At 51.9% G+C, this 19,540-nt stretch overlaps 1 protein-coding gene across 3 annotated transcripts in view; it reads right to left on the bottom strand.

The window, feature by feature from the left end:
* The window catches only part of Dscaml1 (DS cell adhesion molecule like 1), a 321,654-nt gene that overhangs the window by 79,148 nt on the left and 222,966 nt on the right, over nt 1–19,540 (bottom strand). For all 3 annotated transcript variants that reach the window (XM_047519513.1, XM_047519512.1, XM_047519514.1), the window contains exons 4-5: nt 7,488–7,634; nt 1,408–1,686 (exon numbers count right to left, since the gene is read on the bottom strand). In XM_047519513.1, the coding sequence (XP_047375469.1) occupies nt 1,408–1,686; nt 7,488–7,634 (426 nt within the window). The remainder of the gene's footprint in view (nt 1–1,407; nt 1,687–7,487; nt 7,635–19,540) is intronic.

Below are 19,540 nucleotides of genomic sequence, written 5' to 3' on the forward strand. Positions count from 1 at the left end.
CAAGGATTTGGGGGGAATGCTCTCCTGACCTGTTTCCTGAGACTGTGTGTGTGTGTGTGTGTGTGTGTGTGTGTGTGTGCGCGCTAGTGTGCATGTGTGTGTAACAGGAGGAGGGGGAAGGAACCAAAGATAATGTTTAAACTTATTTAGACACCAATTAGGGCCAGAAGGGTGTTACCAACCTTAATCCTTCTGTCTGCCCACTTAGCTGTCTAGGGCTACCCCGCCCCCGAAGCAGGGCTTATGACATTTTATCATGTGTTTGTCCTCTGCACTGCCTCTCCTGGAGCATTTTGGGGGCTCTTTCTGCTTTTCCAGCTTTACTGCAAATACACGTGGGGAGGGCCTCTTCCCAGCACTACGGATACACACACTCCAACCCTCAAGACCTGCTGGACATGAGACGGGAGCCTGGGTTCAGATCTTGGCTGGGGGAGTTAGACACCAGGCGCAGAAGGCTGGGGGAGGTTCTGCTGTGGCCCTATGGTGCTCCCGAGGGTCTACAACCCTGCAGCCCATGCTGATGAGATGGGCAATGAGGTGGGGAGAGTCCTCAGCCAACCTCCATGGCAGAGTGGACCTCCCACAGGACGGGGATGGGGTCACCTCTGGACAGCCTGCTCCTCCTGCCCAGGTTGACCTTCACAATGTCCTTGGTTACAATTCAGGGACTCAGGCTATTTATTGCTGCCCCTTGACAAGTGGGATTCCCCAAGAGTCCTCAGAGCAGCCTGGAGGGGAGGGGAGTCTGGATGCCAGAGCTGGAAGGAGCTTCCTCATTTGACAGTGGGAACCTGAGGTGGGGTCACAATAAGGAAGGGGCAGGGCCAAGGGATGAGCCAGGTCTCATGAATTGTCATTTCCCTGACATTAACCCCTCATCTCCTTTTCTGCCTGCTTGGGTGCTCATAGGAGGAGGGCCCTGCTAAGGCCTCCTGCTGTCCACAGCATGCCCTAGACCCCTGGGGCTCTGTGCTAGGGGGACAGGAAAGGACTAGAACTGATATCCAGCTGGCAGCTCCTGGTGCCACTGACTTGGTTGCTTATACCCCGTGTCTTGTCTGATGGATCAGTGCCTCTATCAATTATTGTTAAATGTCACCCTAGGATGGGGACATATGTCTGTCTAATGGATTAACATCAGCATTGCTTCCCTTAGTTCAGATACTGCCTCCTCCCAGCAAGCCAACAAGCTCTGCCCTTGAGGAGGCTTGTCACCATCATCCTCATCATCCCATTTGACCCCTGGAGCTAGCAGGATGGCCAGGATCATTATCCCATTTCACAGAGATGGACACTGAGCTGATGGTCACAATTATGTAACCTGCCCAGAGCCTGTCCCTATCTGATAAACACTGTGGTGCTATTTAAAGTCACTGGGGTTCAGAAGGGGCTTCCTCGACTCACCAACGACCGTGAGGAGGCCTGTGGCCTCTGCTGAACCGAAGGTGTTGGTGACTTCACATATGTAGGTACCGCTGTCCTCAGTCCGCAGGTCACTGATGGTCAGCCCTGTAATGCGTTTGGTCCAGCGGCTGTCGGCTGGGAGGGGCCGGCCATCCTTGAGCCAGCGGATGGCAGGGATGGGGTAGCCAGAGGCGGTGCAGGGCAGCTCCACCGTGTGGCCAGCCCACACTTCCTGGGAGTGGAAGCCATCCAGGATGGTGGGGATGGACTCAGAAGGGTCTGGAAGACAGAGAGGGTCAGCAGCCCTGGCCAGCCTGGGTGGGGTGCAGTGGGGTTAGGGGAGGAAGTGCCCAGACAGGAGCCCCCTGTGTCCCCTGGTGGAGTGAGCAGTTCCCAGCGTGACTCCACACAAGACTTTCAGGGAGGATGTGTGTCTCCTGTGCTGTCAGGTGGAGCCCCTGAGGACCATGCTTAGGAACAGGCGTGGAGGAGAGGAGAGAGTCTAGTGGCGTTCAGGACCAGGATGACAGACAGGCTGATGGAGGAGAGGGAGGCAGAGCACGGGGTGCAGAGAGGAGGGCGGGAATGAGGGCCTTTCACCCAGAGTCTGGGGAACAGTGACCCTGGGATGTGAGGCTCCCCATGTCTCCAGTTCTCAGTCCTTGGTAAGTCTATACCTGGGTCTCAAACTGAACTTGGGGGTGTGCTCCTCAAGAAAGGGGAGACAGTTGTCCTGCCCCTGCTCTGCCTTCACTCTGGGCAGACTCAGAGATGCCCAGAACATTTCTGTTGGAGACCAGATGATTCCAGAAGTGGATCCCTCTGCAGAACCCCCCACCCTACCCCCACCCCAACGATTGTTTTGCAATTGCAGACCAAGAGGCATTAGTGCCCATGAGACCTGAAGAAGAGCAAGTAAGGTCTCTTCGGATGGGACTCAGTGTGTGTGACCCTCATTATTTCTGAGTGGGTGTCTCTTCTGTTCTCAGTCTCAGCCTCACCCTAGTGACCTCCCTGAGGTTTCTGCCCCTGCTTTAGAGTTCCCCTTTACCTGCACACACCCCATCTTCTTGTGCTGAATCCCAAGGCCTACTGGGATCTGGCTCAGTCTGCCGCCTGGCCTGCTATGCTCCTCTCCACCTTTCAGTCCTAGAGTTCCCATGGTGGCACTCTGGGTCACCTGGGTGCCCAGCTCCTAGTCATCTTTCACAGTCCAGTTTCTATATCCTCTTCTGGGTACCCCCCCCCCAACTTAGCTACTCCCCCTGGGCTCCTATAGAATTTTCTTTTTACTTAGTTTTATTTTCAAGCAATTCCCCCTTCCCCTCCCCCTCCCTGCCCTTTTTAACAAGTTAAAAGAAAAAGTTAAAAAGTGCTTTTTTTTTGAATGGATAAGGGCAGATAGCAAGTTTCAGAAAGCAGAGAGGAGTAGACGGTGAAAGGGAGTCTTCCCACACCCCTGGCCTCGATGCCCCATGCACCCCAGAGGCAGCCACTGTGGTCGCCTCCTTTTTCCAACAGCAGCCGCAGGCTACATCCATCTTCCAGGAAGATTATGGTTCCTGAGGCAGTGCTGACCCACAGTCCTCTCTCCCGAGCTTGCATGGGCAGGGCCCCAGGCTGTTGAACCATCAATGTCTGAGGGAGGATGAAGGGGAATCGGGGGGCACTCAGGAGTGGAGTGGGTCAGCAATCTGATTTTTCTGGATAAAACTCCACATTGCAGAATTTTATAGACTGGAGGAATAAAACAGCTGCCTGGGGAACTTGGAGGGCATGAAGACAGGAGGTCGCTGAGAGAGAGAGGTGAGGAACCAGCTCAGAATCACTGCAGCCCCAACCAAGATCAGAAACCAGGTCTCCCCTCACCCTTGCCCAGGAGGTGGGATCCAAGATGGCATAATTTAACATTCCGAATGTTGCTTAGGAGTGAAAGGTGAGCAATGTTGATCCTCCTGGTCCCCCTTCCCTAACAGGAAATCCCCTCTGTGCACAGCTCCTGTGTCTGGAGAGGAGTGGATTGGGATTGCCTCTGGGTTAAAAGGCTTCCCAGAAGAGGGGGCCTCTCCCGAGTTCCAGTGCTCCAGATGGGGTGCCTGCGTGGGCAGGAGCTGGGGCTGGGAGTCAGGAGGCCCAGGTGTGCGTTCTGACTGGCTGGCTGACGCCCCTTGCGACCTTGGGCCTGAGGCTTCGTCCTCAGAGCTGAGTGTCCTCATCTGCATGGTGAGGGAGACCCTGGTGCCTCCAGATCGCACGGGGCTTTTGCAGGGAACCGATGGCGCAATGAGTGTCAAAGTGCTGCCCAGACAGCCCGGAGTTGCGGAAGTGCAGGGCAATTACTATTCGGTCCCACCCTCCCTCCCTGCCAGATCTGCGGCCTCTTCCCCCACCCCCCACCCCGGTGGGAATGGTTGGGATAAACAAACCCTGTGCCAGGGAAGAATTACTCAATGTGACACTTAATTGATGCAAAATACACAAATTCCGTGGCACACGGTAGAATTTACAAGCGGAGGGGCCGCCAGGGCGGTGGAGGAAGGGCGGGGGGAGGGAATTAATCACCGAGGCTCAGGCGTGAAATTAAATTCTGAGGGAAAGAAACCTCTTTCATTACTCTGAAGCAGAAGTAAAACGCTGCGGCGTGTGCACGGCGACAGCCTGGGGGGACGGGGCGCTGGCAGCACCGGTGCAGGGCAGGAGAGACGTGGCCCTGCCCGGAGAAATCACGGTGCGCTGAGCTGGGCGGGGCTCGGGTCCCGGTGCCTGGGCGGCTGCAGGGACCGCCTACTGTGGTCCGGGAGCAGGGAACACAGCCTCTGCATCTGCCTCTGTCCTGTGTGAGCTCAGCCTGGGCGCTCAGTCTCTCTGGTCCCTGATTTCCTTTTCGGATGGTAATGCCCATCCCACTGGGTTGTCCTGGAGACTCAGCTAGTTGGTGCACTAACTGAAACCACTGGCAAACTAAAAAGTGCCTAGGTGGGTGGAATGGCCATTATTAGGGTGTGTTTTGGAGAGGCTCGGACTGTTCTTACAACTGTCTCATCTAACATAGAAAATAGAGAAAAATGGAAGCCTCCTACCCCCACCTCTTTGGGGTGGCTACAGCACAGGACCACCGGGACCAGTCACCCCATGGGAACTGCAGCTGCTGGCTCCCAAATGCTTCCTATGTGTCTGCTCCAGGCTCCACGCTCACACCCAGCTTCCTAGTTCCTTCTCTCCACTTCCCAGTGTGGTGCATTTTGCCACTCCCATTTTACAGATGAGGAAGCTGAGGCTTGAGACCTTACGTATTTTATGCTAGGTTGCATACATAGCTAGTGAGCAGAGACAGAGGTGGAAACTTGTTCTGGTTTGTAAATACCCTTTTAACAATACACCTCAACATCCCCCACCCCAACACACTGAGTCAGTACTGACAGTGAGTGCAGATGTGTCTCCTGCCCTGACCACCTCCAGCAAGTGGCCATGGGTCTCATTCTCACCCTTTCCTCTCACCTTTGGGCCCAGGAATCCAGGGTGACATCACCTTTCCTGGAGCTCACAGTCTTGGCCACCAGTTGACTGCCTCAACTGACACCTGTCCAGCCTCTCAGGACAGACACCCACTGGGGAGTGGATCGAGAAGGGTGGGCAGCCCTGTGGTCCCTCCCCACTGCCTTGCTCAGTATCAGTTGCATTTTTGCAGAGACAAGCAGCTTGCAGACAGGCTGGCTTGTCACACCACATCACATCACATCAGGGCCCCACGTCACTGCGCGGGTCCCTTCTCTTCAGCTCCCTCCGTCTTCTTTTCTCCTCTACCTTCCTTTGTCTTTGTGTGTGTGTGTGTCTCCCTTCTGTTCTGCTGTCCTCTGTCATCCTCCCGTTTGGGCCGCCAGGGCACCTGCCTGTCTCTACTCAGCTTCTCCGTTCAGGATTTATGTGTGAGTCCCTGGGGGTATGGTGGTCTCTGTCACTTCTCCCGCCTGCCTCTCCCCACAGCTGGTGGTGAATGAGGAGGAGGCGAAGGCTAGGCACATCCCTCAGTTTAACGAATGTCAATTTTTGAGGGATTCTTGGTTATTCCCCCACAAAGCTGGAGGCCCAATCAGCTGATTAGAGGATGAAGGGACCCCATTGTCATGGAGGAGGATGGAGCAGGCCTGCAGGAGAGGGAATTCTTTCTCAAATTGTATGAGAAGCATGCAAATGAGAAGCAAAGACACCATCCAAACAAGTTGGAGGTGAACCACTCCCGTACAAGCATTTGGGAATTGGGCTGCAGATTCAAAAAATCAAACCACAGCGACAGTGCCATGTAGCACAGCCCCACCTCCTTCCCATATAACAGCATGGGTTCTGTTGGTATCGATTGAGGCCATAAATATTTACTTGACACCTACTATGTGCTGTGCACAGGGCCAGGCACTGAAGACACAGGGTGGATCAGAGAGGCTGACCATTGCCCTCCTCTTCTTGTTCTCCTAGACTTGTCTCCAAATGACAAATGAGAGGGGTCCTGGAGAGAGCCATCTGTTGATCATGGCTGATCTCACCAAACTGCAGAGTGCAGTGGCAGATAGAACCAGAATGGCAGAATGGTCCCTTAGTCTAGCTCCTTTTCCAGAGGCCTAGATGGGATGTATGACTTTGTGGCTCTAGCCCCCAAAACTCACTATTAGTTCATTCTCTTTCCTAAAAGCTGCTCCAATCTCACTTAAGACAGGGATTTTCAAATTGTAGGTTGCAAACCACTGGAGGTTGTGGAATCCATTTAGTGAGTTGCAACCAGCATTAAGAAAAACCAAAATAGGCCAGGCGTGGTAGCACACGCCTGTAATCCCAGTGGCTGGGAGGCTGAGGCAGGAGGATCTCATGTTCAAAGCCAGCCTCAGCAACTCAGCGAGGCCCTAAGCACCTCAGAGAGACCCTACCTCTAAATAAAATATAAAAAGGGCTGGGGATGTGGCTCAGTGGTTAAGTGCCCCTGGGTTCAATCCTTGGTAAAGAAAAAAAGAGAAAACAAACAAACAACCAAAAAACCCCAAAAACAAAACCCACAATATGGTAGAATAGGATAGAAAATGCCAGAGTGCATTATGTGGGGTGTAGGAGAAAATGCCAGAGTGCATTGCACAGGTAATGATAAAAACGTCTGCCTGGGGCTGGCTGTCAAAAGAGGGTGGAAACCACTGTTCCAGAAAGCCCTCCTTGAAGGGCGCCATATGCCTTCTTAACTCTGCTACAGGCTAGATGTAGGCACCCAATTGGCCCCTTCCAAGGGGACCTGCAGCTGGAAGGCCCCTAGATCCAGGGAGGCAGCGTATGAATTCTGGTGGTGCCCCTCCCTGGTTTAATAGCTGGTGCAAGTTTCTCGTCTTCCTTAAGATTTGGTTTTCTCATCTGTAAAAATAGGGAGAACCACGTACATACCTCCTAGGGCTGTGGGTACCAACAGACAACAAATGAGAAAAGTCCCTGGTACTCGGAGGAATTCAATAAATATTCGCTTCCATCCCTTCCTCAGACACTACAATCACTCCAGACTTAGAATTCTTTAAAAAATGTGTTGTTTATAAATTAAATTCTGCCTGCTTTCAAACGTTGGGAGGTGACCTCAAACAAGATACAGCGCATACATTGATGAAATAGACTCCTAAAAAAACACTTGGAGACAGGAGGAAATGCAAAAATGCCCAGAACCTAGACTAATAGTTACTATTTGAGTATCTGATTTTATCCAAGAGCTTCCTGGCAGGGAAGGCAAAAAGAGGAAAGGGAGGGTGGGTTCATAACCCTTGTGATTAGGTATCTATTTTTATGGATGAGAAAACCAAACCAGTTCTTTAGGACAACTAAGTGTTCTCTGATACAGACTCCTGAAGAGAACTCGTCACTTTGTGTACACTCAGCGTACACAAAACCAAACTGGACAAGGTCTTGCTGGACGTTTCTACACCAGTGTTCTTTAATCTCTTTCTCTAAGTGCCCCAGTACACAGGGGACTCCCAGATCTGTAGGGGGATATGCAGAGTCCCAGGGATGGGCTGGTGTCCTCCCTCCCCAGCCCACTCCACTCCCCTGGTCCTCTTGCCTACCTGTCACGGAGAGGCGGGCCCCGTTGCTCTGCCGCGTCTCCCCGCTGTATTTGTGCTTGGTGATGCAGCGGTAGGTGGACAGGGCGTCCTCTTTCTGCACGTCAGAGATGTACAGCCCGCCGTGGTGAGTAATAAAAAACCTGTTTTCTGGAGACACAACCAGGACACAGCCCATTACTCCCTGGCCTGGGCGACTGACTGACAGGTGGACTTCTCCCAGGCTGGAAGTGTTGTCCCGGGAGGTGGGGGAGGGAAGAACCCAGGGGTGAGGCCAGTACAGCCTCAAAGGTGGCGGTGGGGGTGGTAGCGTCATTACTAATAGATGAGGATTTTCCACACGCAAACGACATGACAAATAGAGATTATAGTAATTGTTTCCGTAAGTGTTGATGCTTCAGGGTTTGATGGAAAGCAGTTGGGATTCAGAGAGTTGGGTCCAGAGCCAGCTCTTCCTCTTATTAGTGATGAGAACTTGGGAAAGTTACTTAACCTCTTGGAGCCTTGTCTATATAATTAGGTACAAATATTTTATGGGATGGAGGTACAGGTGAAGAAATAAGTGTCTGGCACAGAGAAAGGGTTCCCTCAGTGAATGTTAGTCCCCTTCTTTCCTATCTCCTTACAAGAGTTTGCAAAGCCCTTTCACATTCATTTTTGGTTGGCTCTTAACAACTGTTTGAGGTGTCTCCATTTCACAGAGGAGGAAACTGAGACTCTTGGGGAAGTGATTGGCATAGGTCACACATCCAGATCATGGACTTGGTCTTCTGAGTCCTAGTTCTTCTTCTGCCTTAACCCAAATCTAAGGCCTAAATCCTCTGCTCAATTCACTCCACAAGTCATTTATTCACTCCACAAATGACTAAGCTCTTTGAGGAGTGGGGCCATGGAGATATGCAATAATAATTCAACCAACGTATTCAAAGCCCCATTTTGTGCAAGGCAAAGAAAGGGACAGGCTCTCGGCTGTACTTCCATGCCGCCGTTACAGCCATTACTATCAGGACTTGGCGGGGAAGTGGGGGACAGGCATGAGGCTCCACTAGGAGTGGAGTGTCTTTCTTTGTTCTGGGCCCTAAGGCTTAGGGCCTCCTCAGGCAAGCGTGGAGGTCCCCGGGCTGCCAATTCCACTGGGAGGGGCCACTGGACTCAGGAGAGGCCACACCTTAAAGCAGCAGGAGAGAATATAATGTTGAACCTGTTGGAGGAACTGGTAAACATGGGAATTCCTTCCACCTGGGGTAGAGAGACATCCCCTCAATCAATGACAGGAGTTGTGGTTGTGTCTCGCCCTATTAGGAATATTCAGTGGGGTCCCACCCTCCAAGCACAAGTTTAAGATTTTGAGCATGTGCAGGTGGGGACCTCACCAAAGGACACTTTCTGACTGTAGAATTTGGGGGTTGAAAAGTTTAATGTGCATGACAATATCTTTGACAAAGTTTCCAGCCTTCGTTTGGATACTTCTGGGGCTGAGGAACTCACTACCTCTCTCCACGGTCCTTTCTAGAGTTAATAGCTCTGACTTCTGAGGAGTTCTTCCTTGGTCCCCACTGGTCACCTCAGAGGAGCCACAGGTCTTGCTTCTACTCCCTGGAACTCTGTGCAACCAGCTGAAATCTGTGTTCCTGACATGTTCCCGCCCAGCCGTCAGGCCCTTTGACTTTTCTTCGGGCTACACAGGCTTAGGACTTTATTTATTTATTTTTTAATAGTTATTTGTTTAACATGGTTTCAAGTAATTTCATTCATCTGGTCTCTTGCTTGTGAATACACTTGGGTTTATCTACAACTCTCCTAACTGCCCCCCTTCCCCTTCTTTCTTTCCTTCCTTCCTCTTTTCTCCCTCCTTCCCTCGTACACATCTCTATACAGCACTGGACCCGCCAGGAGCCAGGCACTCTGCCAAGTGTGGGGATCTAACAATCAGACTCCACTGGTCACGGCGGAACCGAGCAGGACCATGGATCATTAGGCGGGAGAGGGAGGCAGCCTAGTTCCTGTAGTCTCCGTGCACTCAAATAAAGACCAGCCTTGTCTTTGAGAAACTCTGCCCCATCTCTCTCTCTCTCTCTCTTCCCCTGAGACAGTGGCTCTGTGGGCCCAAGTCTGGGCCCCAAATTCACAGGGCCCGGTCATCTGTATCCGCTGGGGATCCTCCTCAACAATCTGGCAGCTCACTAGTCGTCCAGATCTTGGAGTTTAGGGGACCCCTTGCCCTGCCCCCTCTAGCACACAGATCGCAACTGTGCAGACCCTGACTCAGACAAGAAGGCAGAAGGGGGGAGCTGAGCACTGCAGCCCGCCGAGGGAGAGGAACAGAGGAAACACGCAAGCCTGGCTCCGAGGCCGGACTCCGCATGTGCCATTGTGTCTCCATGTTGTGACATCCCAAAGTCAAACGTGGAAGCTCTCCAGTAATTTATTATGTAACTGGGACCAGAATGCAGATCTACTGGAGGGTGTTGCTGCCACTCAGAAGTAGCAGGGTGGGGACGCGGTGGTGGTGGTGGTGGTGACAGGGTGAGGAAAAACAGGAAGGACAAAATCAACACTAGCAGACCACAGGTGCTCCAGCCAGGACAGCTAGGACCCTGTGTTCTTGCTCCTCCCAGCACCCCAGGACAGATGGAGCCCTGGCCCGACTGGGATTTTAAACCAGGAGTAGGGTAGGGGCTGGGGTGCGGGTGATGCTGCGGTGATGGTGGTGGGGAGCTGGGGTTTCTATAGCAACAAGCAGCTGCCGCATCTGATGTTTCACATCCTTCATTGTCCTCATTTCCCCCTCCCTTCCCCCCTTCTTGTGCATATTTAATTGCAGTAACGTTTTCAGACACAGTGTTTTGCTCCTCCTGAAACAAAGGCAGGCTGCAGCCAGGGGGATGTGCAGCGGCGAGAGGGGAAGGAGAAATCAGGGGTATTATGTTAATCCCCTCTGGGGGGGACTCGAGCAACATCAGTTCTGCATGTTTGATGAGAATCAGATGATGGGCCCCGCTGGGGAAGGGAACGAACAAGAGGCCTGCAGAGTGGGCCTCATACGGTGCAGAGAGCGGAGGGACGCACAGCCAGCTGCGGGGGGCTTGATGAGCCAGGGTGGACAGCGTGCCGGCCTCCAAGGCTGGCACTGCAAGGTGTCCTGGCAGACTGGCTGCCCACGCTCTGCACCTTCTGTCAGAATGGGTAGAGCCCTTCCAGGTCCTTGGCGCCTCCTCCTGGGAGCACAAGAGGAATGAGAGTGGAGCCAGCCCCATCCTAAGGCCACTTGGAAACGCATGTAGGGGAGGATCGATTTTTAGTTGATACCATACCAGGGGCTGAAAGTGGCATTTAGTGGGCAGGGGCTGGGGTGCTGGGCATCTTGAGTAACAAAGAACTTTTCCGCCCCAAATGCCAACAGTGTCCCTGTGGGTTTACGCGTGTCAGTCATTTGCCCGTAGGCTTTGAGTCTAGGACACAGAGCTCTGTTTAAATGTGGACTCTGCCTTAGCCGCTGCTTGATTGTCATGTGGTATCATCTGGCACCATGTTCATGACCAGGGAAGTGCCACACATTGTTAGTGAATCCTTCCTTCTTTTTATTATTACTTTGGCATGTTTTGCCATCCTCTTTCCTGGTGATCTGGACCCGTCTTCTACTTAAAAAAAAAAAAAATCGTGAGCATCTCTTACATGGTAGGCCAAGGACTTTATATCGATTATCTCATTTAATCTCCACCACCCTTTGAAATGGATTCTATTAGAAGCCTAGAAAGGTTAACTAACCTACCCACTGCCACACAGCTAGAACGTGATAGTGCCTGGTCTATTAGTCTGCTTCCTAGGTTCTTCCCAAAGTCTATGCGGGACTGACCTCCTAGGATAGCACCATCAGTCTTAGGGACATATGACCATCAGTCTGGTTACTTCAGTCAGTGGGGTCCATTCAGTTCAGTTGGCCTGAATTATTTTTTTTTGTGGAGGGTCCCCAGGTCCTGGACTGGGCTCATGGAGAAGTCTTGGACTTGGTTTCTGCCCTCTGAAATTCCACAGTTGGAAGACAATTACTTTCTACCATAAAAGGTACACCATCGGAGTTGGGGTACTGGTGAAGGTGGAAGCCAGGGAGAAGCGGTGGCTGTAAGGGGGCATGAGCTATCTAGTATGGTGGGGCAGGCGAGGCTAAGACTGAAGAGACGGGGCTGTTGTTCTGGTTCTACCATTAATGTTGGGTATATGCTGTATTGAAAAATATCCTTGTGACTGACCTCGCTGGAAATAAGGTCTCTGCAAAGGGGACAGGTAAGATGTGGTCACCCTGGGTTTAGTTGGTCTCTAAATTTAATGTAACTAATGTTCTCCTGAGAGGAAGGAAATGTGGACATGGACACACACTTGCAGACTGCACCATGTAAAGATGGAGGAGAGATTGGAGAGATGCGCCTAACAGCAAAGAAGTGCCAAGGGTCTTTAGCAACCACCAGAAGTGGAAGAGACAAAGAAGGATCCTCCCCAGAGCCTGCAGAGAGCACAGCTTGGCGCCACTTTGAGTTTGGACTTGCAGCCTCCAGAATTTTGAGACAATGAGTCTCTGTTATTTTCAGCCCCCGGCTTGTGGTCATTTGTATGGCAGCCCTAGGAAACTAATACGGGACGTCCTTAGGGAAGTCTCGTCTTCTCTCAGGTCTTGGCTTTCCCATCCACGAAGAGGGAGAGGATTGGGTGAGTGGTCTTAACTATGTTCGTACATTAGAATCATCTAAAGAACTGGGGGTTTGGGCCTGGAAGTTGGTATATTAAAAAAGCTTTGGGGAAGATTCCAGGGTGTAGGGCAGAGAAACCCTGGACCAGATACACTCGTCAGGACCCTTTCCTCTTGAGTCCCACTCCATCAGAAGAGTGAAGAAAATAAATAGAACTTATATCGTGTCACAGGGCTGTTGGGAGAATTAAATGGAAGACTCCTAGGACAGCCCCAGCACACAGTGGATTCAGTCGGTACAAGCCGCTGCATCTCAGAAAGATGGCGGCTGGTTGGCTGGAGCTGGGGCCTCTGGACCTTCAGCTCCCCACTGTGATCAGGCTTCCTGCAAATTCTGCCCCTTCCCCTTCAAGGGTGGTCGGAGAGCTGGGAGCCTGAAGGCAAAGAAGCCCCTCCTTGGTGACTCTGAGGCCCTGCACGTAGCGCTAAGTGAGTTGACAGCAGCTTTTCTGTCTTTTTCTAAAAGGTCAGAGAGCTGGGCCTTGGAGACTCCTTGGAGCTGCAAGAACCATGCAGAGATAATTGATAGAAACCTACGGGCTCCTGGCGGCCCCACAAGTGCTGGAGGGAGAGAGGCTCCCTGGCCTTCTGCAGAGTGAGGCGCTTTGCTGCTGGGCTCTGGGAGGCGTGAGAGGGGCTGGCGAGTGACAGGGGCAGGCAGGGGGAGTGCGGGCTGAGATTTTGGGGAGAATATGCGATGGACAGGTCCCAAGGCACCTCTGCATCACTAGCAAAGGAAGGGAAATTGCTGACCAAAGCAGAGGGCCCACTGCTTTCCCCCTGCTCTCCTCCATCTGTCCCCAACATACTTTCAACCCCAAGTCACGTCGGGTGGTTCCTTTGCTCAGAACTCTTCCATGGGTCCCACTTCACTCAGTGTAAAAGCTGTAGCTGTCACAGCGCAGGCACTCGGCAGACATCTTCAGGATGAACCAGTGAAGGATACTTCCCACAAGTCTAAGGTAGGGCTCACTAAGGAAGAAACCAACCCAGATCTGATCCACCTTCTCCAGGAAGCCTTTCCCGATCTCCCAGTGTCTCTCTATCTGGCAAACCTTTTACATGGCTAGTCACTGCCTCTACTATATCCAATTTGATTTAAATTTTTCTATTTAGCATTCAAAATTCAAAACTAAGGAGTATGGTGTTTCCTCAAAATATTAAAATGGAATTTTTATATTATTTAGCTATTTTGTGGTATAGACTTCAAAGAATTGAAAGCAGGGCTCAAAGAGATATTTATACACCTGTGTTCATAGCAATGTTATCCACAGCAACTAAGAGGTGGGAGCAGCCCAGTGTCTGCTGATACATGCCTGAATAAACAAAATATAGTCTGTACATACAATGGAATATTATTCAGCCTTGAAAAGGAGGGAAATTCTGACATGTGCTCCCATGTGGGTGAACCTTGAGGACATAATGCTAAGTGAAATAAGCCAACCGCAAAAAGACAAATATGGTATGATTCTACTCATTTGAGGTATTGGGAGTAGTCAAATTCCCATAAACAAAGCAGAATGGGGTTGCCAGGAATGGTAGGAGGGAGAAAGGGGTGTTGATAATGGGTATAGAGTTTGAGTTTTATAAAACAAAACTGAATGTGAACACTATTGAATGTAAAAATTAATACTAAAAAATAGTTAAGATGGTAAATTTTATGTTATGAGAATCCTACTGCAATTGAAATTAAGAAATGAAGACAAGTTTTAAAAACTGGAATGAGTGTCTTTGTGAGTGGTCTCCCGTTACCAGGGGGATGTTAAGTCCATGTTGAAGAAACTCTTGCTGAGATTTTGCAGGGCAGTTTAAGTATTGAATGGGAGAAATGGATTGGACCTTCCCTAAGACCCTTTCCCTCCCAGCAATTTATGAACTCGTAGCTTAGAGCACCGCTGTCAGCCCCTTGCCTATGAGCCCTGTGGTGAGTTGAAAGCATGGGCTCATTTCCACCCTAGGCCTTCATGGCTGCGGTTCCTTTAGTTCTTGTAACGCTCTTCCCTGGACTCACTCCCAGCTCCATCCGGGCCTCTGCTCAGATGCCTGCTCCTTGGGGAGGCCTTGTCTGAACACTCCCTCGGAACTGGACTGGGCGCCACTCCCCTGCCACACTCCTTCCCCGTTTCACTGTCTTGGAGCACACGGTGCTTCTAGAGAGCAGGGGGCCACTTCAGTTGACTCTAACCAGCTGCAGGGTGTCTAGGACATGGCGGGTACCCATTGAATGAACGGATCCTGGCCACAGAGGAGACCTTTCCTCGTGGGTTCAGGCCTGGATCCTGTCACCTCTAGCCACTGCTGCCAGAATGGTTTGGGCTACAAGTTTCCTTTTAGGTCATTTGGATCATTTCCTTGGTTTCCTGGCTCAGGGGAGTCCAGGCTGGGACCTTAAGGCCAGACAGATGGCTTGGAGCCAACAAAAGAGAAACGATAACTTGGGTCCAGGCAACCCGGAGCGTAACCCAGGAGGGAGCCAGGGAAGCTGGTGTCTTCTTTCTTTTACGTTGTTGCTCTAACTGGAGACCAGGAAGCCCAAGAGCATGGCACTGGCACCTGGCGAGGGCCTCATGCTGCGTCCACCCACAGCAGAAGGTGCAAGGGCAAGAGAGTTTGAGAGCAGAAGCAAGAAGGGGCCAGATTTGCTTATAACAAGCCCCTCAGAGTAACTAACGCCCTCCTGCAATAATGACGTCAGTCCTCGGTGAGGGCAGCTGAGGCTCCTGCGGGTTAATCGCCTCTTCCTAGGCACCATCTCCAGCACTTTGTGTTGGAAATGAATTTTCCAACAACAGACTTTGAGAGGAACGTTCCAATCAAAGCCCTGAACCCAGGGGAAGTCAGGGAGTGGACACAGGGGTGTCTGGCCCCCCATCACCCTTCCCTGACTGGGGAAGTGTCCCTTTCTCAGATGACAAGATTGAGTGCCATGCTCATCAGAAGAGAGACTAACCACAGAGGCCTGCGAGTTCCAGGACAGACCATCTGGGAGGCCAGGACCCATATTCAGTGCAGAGTACGCAATCCAGAAGAGTAGGCACAGTGAAGAGAAACCCTAAAATCAAGCCGTTTGTGGTGGTTCTATCTCAAACCCTTATACATGAGAGGTTCCATAGCTGGGGTCCTGGAGAAGAGGCCCTGTATCCAGGAAGTAGAGCCGGACTCTTCCCCTCCCTGGCCACTTTGGGTACTCCTCATGGGAATAGTCTATCCTGGGATTGGAGAGGGATCCAGGCTGAGCTGGTGAAGTGTCTTTACTTGTGTCATAAACTCAGCAAGAAAGACACCCCGAGGTGCATGAATCCAGGGGCACCTGGGTACGGATGGAATGCCTTGTGTTCTCTCTCTTAAGCATCAGCACAGGCCTAGATGGTCCCTGTTTCCACAGATGAGAAAACGGTGACTGAGTCTTGTCAAGCACATATCTAGGACATGGAAGAGCCAGGTTCACACCTGAGGCTCCTGAACATGACCCACAGCCTCTGCCTGAAGTGTGTGTGTGTGTGTGTGTGTGTGTGTGTGTGTGTGTGTGTAGGGGCCTTTGGCCAAGCACTTCCCTTGAGATGGGTGCTCTGCCCTTTCTGGGCAGAGGCAGTGTCCCTGGTTCCTTGCTTCCTCTGGGGAGGCTTCGCTCTCAGGACCCAGGTGAGGCGGGCTGTGCTGGGCAGCATGTGAGATGAGACCAGTCTCAGAAGACGGTACAGGCCTTGAACGGAGGTTGGTGCAGAGCAAAGGAGGAGGCTGGGGTCTCAGCAGTCATGGGTTTTGGGAGCATCAGAGGACAAAGGAGCCCTCTGTGACCTGATGCCATGTGTTACTGGGAAGGTGTGCACAGGGGTGGCTGAGTTCACTGACGAAGGAAGAGAGCCTGTTGGGTTCGCTTGAGGGGCCCGTGGGAGAGCTATGCTCCAGCGGGTACTGTAGGGCACTGGGAGACAGCAATGGGAGTTTTGAGACCAGCAACCTACTAGCTGTGTGACTTTAGAAAAATCCCTTAACCTTTCTGGGTTTCTTTTCATGCAACCCCCAAAAGGATTTTCTCAGCTCATGGGGCTCTTTCGTGGTGTCCATGTGATAATAGTTTTGAAAGGACGTTGTGATGTATACTGCATAGTATGCTTTGTAGGGAGGACTGTTATAACACCATAATATGAAGTGCGTGAAGCACGGGGCAGCGGGGGAGGGGGTGGGGCACGGTGTGTGTCTGGATGCACATGCTGAACATAGGGGCTGTGTGGCATCGCAGTTGCGTTTCCACGACTGGAGACAAGCAGGGAACTGGAGCTGAGGGCGGGGTTTCCCCTCAGCCCTGTGAGGAAGGTTCCTGCAGGTCAAGGGAGGTATGGAGTAGGAGAGGAGGGAAGGAATCAGATGGAGTTTCAGACCAAGGTCAGGCTTTGGCCAGGGTCAGGAAAAATGATCAGTCTCTCTCAGAAGAGAAGAGATTCTTAGCTTGTCACAACCCAAATCTGTTTCTGAGGTGGCCTCAGGATGTCAAGCCCTCCAAGAGCCTCAACTGACCCTGAGGACCAGCAATTCCAAAAGAGAAATTGCAATCAATACTGGTTACCTGTTACTGATCCTGAGGTAGATTTACAAAAATAACGTGGTCAGTCTATGGCATGGAGTCTGTGGATAGACTAAGAGATAACCTGCCCCAACCAGGGCTGTTCTTTCCTTCCAGGTTGTCTGCGCTGTAGGACACGGCTGGTGAGGGTGGTCAGCACTTCCTGGGTGGTGGGAGTTGGCCTCTGTCTGGTGGCCCCACCAGGGACTTTCTGTAGGACACTTTCCTTCCTGTGATTCTGCAAGGGCCCTTGGGTACTCGCCACCTGGGTTTGAAAACCCCTAAGAAGCCAAGGTCCATTCTTCCCTTCTCCTCTTCTGGACTCTGGACTCTCAGGATTGTAAATCCCTCACCCAACACCTCAAGAGAGGTTGGCAGCGGGAACTTGGATTCCCGTCCCAGCTCTGGCCCGGTTCTCTCTTAGTCTTAGATCCTCCTTTTGAACTGAATTGTGTACCTCATCCCTCAAATTCATATGCAAGTCCTAACCCACAGTGCGACTGTGTTTGGAGTCAGGGCCTTTCAAGAGGCAATGAAGGTTAGGTGAGGTCACAGGTGTCCTTATGAGAAGAGGGAAAAACAACAGGGATCTGCACAGCCAGAGAAAAGGCCATGTGAGGTCACCGTGGGAAGGGGCAGGGAGACCCACCCTGCAGCACTGTGCTCTTGAACTTCCAGCCTCCAGAACAGAAAGAAATAAGATTGTGTGAGCCTTCTGGCTTGTGGCATTTTGTTACAGCAGTCCAAGCAGACCAATCCGCTCCTAATCGGGACAGGCTGTTCCCTGAGGACCTTGCAGCACTAACATCCGGGATCAGGCCCTGCTCAGAAGAGACGAGGACAGGCATGGGGAAGAGGGCAGAGGAGAGCAGCTCCTGAAGGTCCTTGAGATATACCTTACTGGTTGAGCTCAGAGATTGACAGCAAGAAGAGTAGGGTGAGACTGAGCCTGAGTCCCTTCAGTGGGCATCAAGGGCCAGGAGCTGAGGGTGGAGGGGAGGAAGTGAAGGCCCTGCTCAGGGGTGAGGTGTGTAGGGAACCTGTCCTGTGAAAAGGGTCTCGTCTGCATTCTTAAAGGCTCGAATCTCATCTGCCACCTCATGGAGGAAACGGAGGCACAGGATTGTATACCTAACCTGGGTCAAGGTGGAGATGAGACCTCCTGTCTCCTGGCCTGTTGCTCTTCCCCTGTGAAAGTGAAATCACAGCTAGAAGTTAAGGCTGGAGCCAGGTCGGGGAACCGCCTAGAAGAGGCTTCAGAACAGATGGCAGGTTTGTCTACCTGCGTTCTCACACAGAGGCTTCCAGGGACTTTGGTAGATACCGTGGTCTCATACGTCTCATGAGCAAGAGGTCAGGCTGGGCTGGCTTGGCCTGCCAGGCCACTGATGGGGGAGCACAAAGTACCACCACATGTTCCCAAGAGGTGTCAGGGGAGCAGACCTCTCTTCTTCCTCTTCTGCCACCTCTGTGATTGGTCAAAGAAGACATGATATTATGGAGTAATGCTGACATTATCCTATCCTCATGGGCTCAGACTCAGAAGACTCAGACTTGGTTTTTCCTGCGGGACTAGAGGGTCCCACCCACCACCTTCAAGATGGAGTAATGCTATTGCATCAAGCCCTCGGGCCAGGCTTAGCTCTAGAGCTGGGCTGGTCTTGCACTCATCAGGAAAGCCACTTCTCCCACCCCGGCCAACCACAGAAGGGGTGAGACTGCTGGAAAGCCGGCCGGCAGGGACTGAGAACTGTTACTGTGGCAACTTCTCCTCTGGAAACACTGAAGCAGAGGCAGGCATGCTGGGGTTGGGTGCACTGCACTGGGAGAGGAGAAACCTGGTTTCTAATTTGCTGTGACTTTTGACAACTCTGGACCTCAGTTTCCCTAGATGATTGAGTGAGGGGATTGAACCTTTTGCTCTAGAGTCTCACTTTTTTTTTTTTTTTTTGTGATTCTAAGGTCTCCTCCATTTGGCTAGGTGAGGGTGGGGTCTCCTCTCCGGTAGCCCCATCTCGGTCAGTGGTGTGAGGGGGTGCAGAGCACAGGGGTCAATACTGACACACCCTGCTCCCTGGGCCAGAGTCATCTTCCCTCCTGATATAGCAGCCCTCCTGACGGTTAGGACCACTGGGCAGTCACCACCCTGAGGCTCCCTTTCTGGCCTGTCAGAGGGATTAGCAAGGTCCACCTCCTTAGTTTTGCCTTTGGGCTCTGTAGCAGATGGCTGTACTGGGGGATGGGTATCTGAAGGACTCATGGATATCGACAGCAGGGTGGAGTGGAGAGAGGCTGGTTCCAGAATCACAAGGGCGGAAGTTTGAATTGTGTATCTCTTTCTTTCTGGATGATGCTGGGCAAGCCGTTGTACCTCTCTAAACCCACTTCCTGTTAGAGCTAGATGAGTTAATGACTGTGCCCCAAACGGTGGCTGGCACCTAACAGACCATCAGTAGTTAACATTGGTGGAACAAATCAATGTATAGCTCTGGTAAGTGGTCAGCTCAGAGACCCGAGACTCAGAGGCTGGACCCCGGTTTCAGTCTCCGAGCCAAGGTCTGATAGCCAATGCCGTCACCTCCACTGCTTACCATGGGGTCTCTAAAGCAGGTGGGGTTCGTGTGGATTCACTGAAGGGACACGGCTTGACTCCCCGGGTGCCCTGGAAGACTGACCACTGTGGGCACCTCATTTCCATAAGATCCCAGCACTGTCTCTGGAGCAGGTCCCAGGGATCTGGGGATCCGA

Source organism: Sciurus carolinensis, chromosome 11, assembly GCF_902686445.1.
Source record: "Sciurus carolinensis chromosome 11, mSciCar1.2, whole genome shotgun sequence".
Lineage (NCBI taxonomy): Eukaryota > Metazoa > Chordata > Mammalia > Rodentia > Sciuridae > Sciurus > Sciurus carolinensis.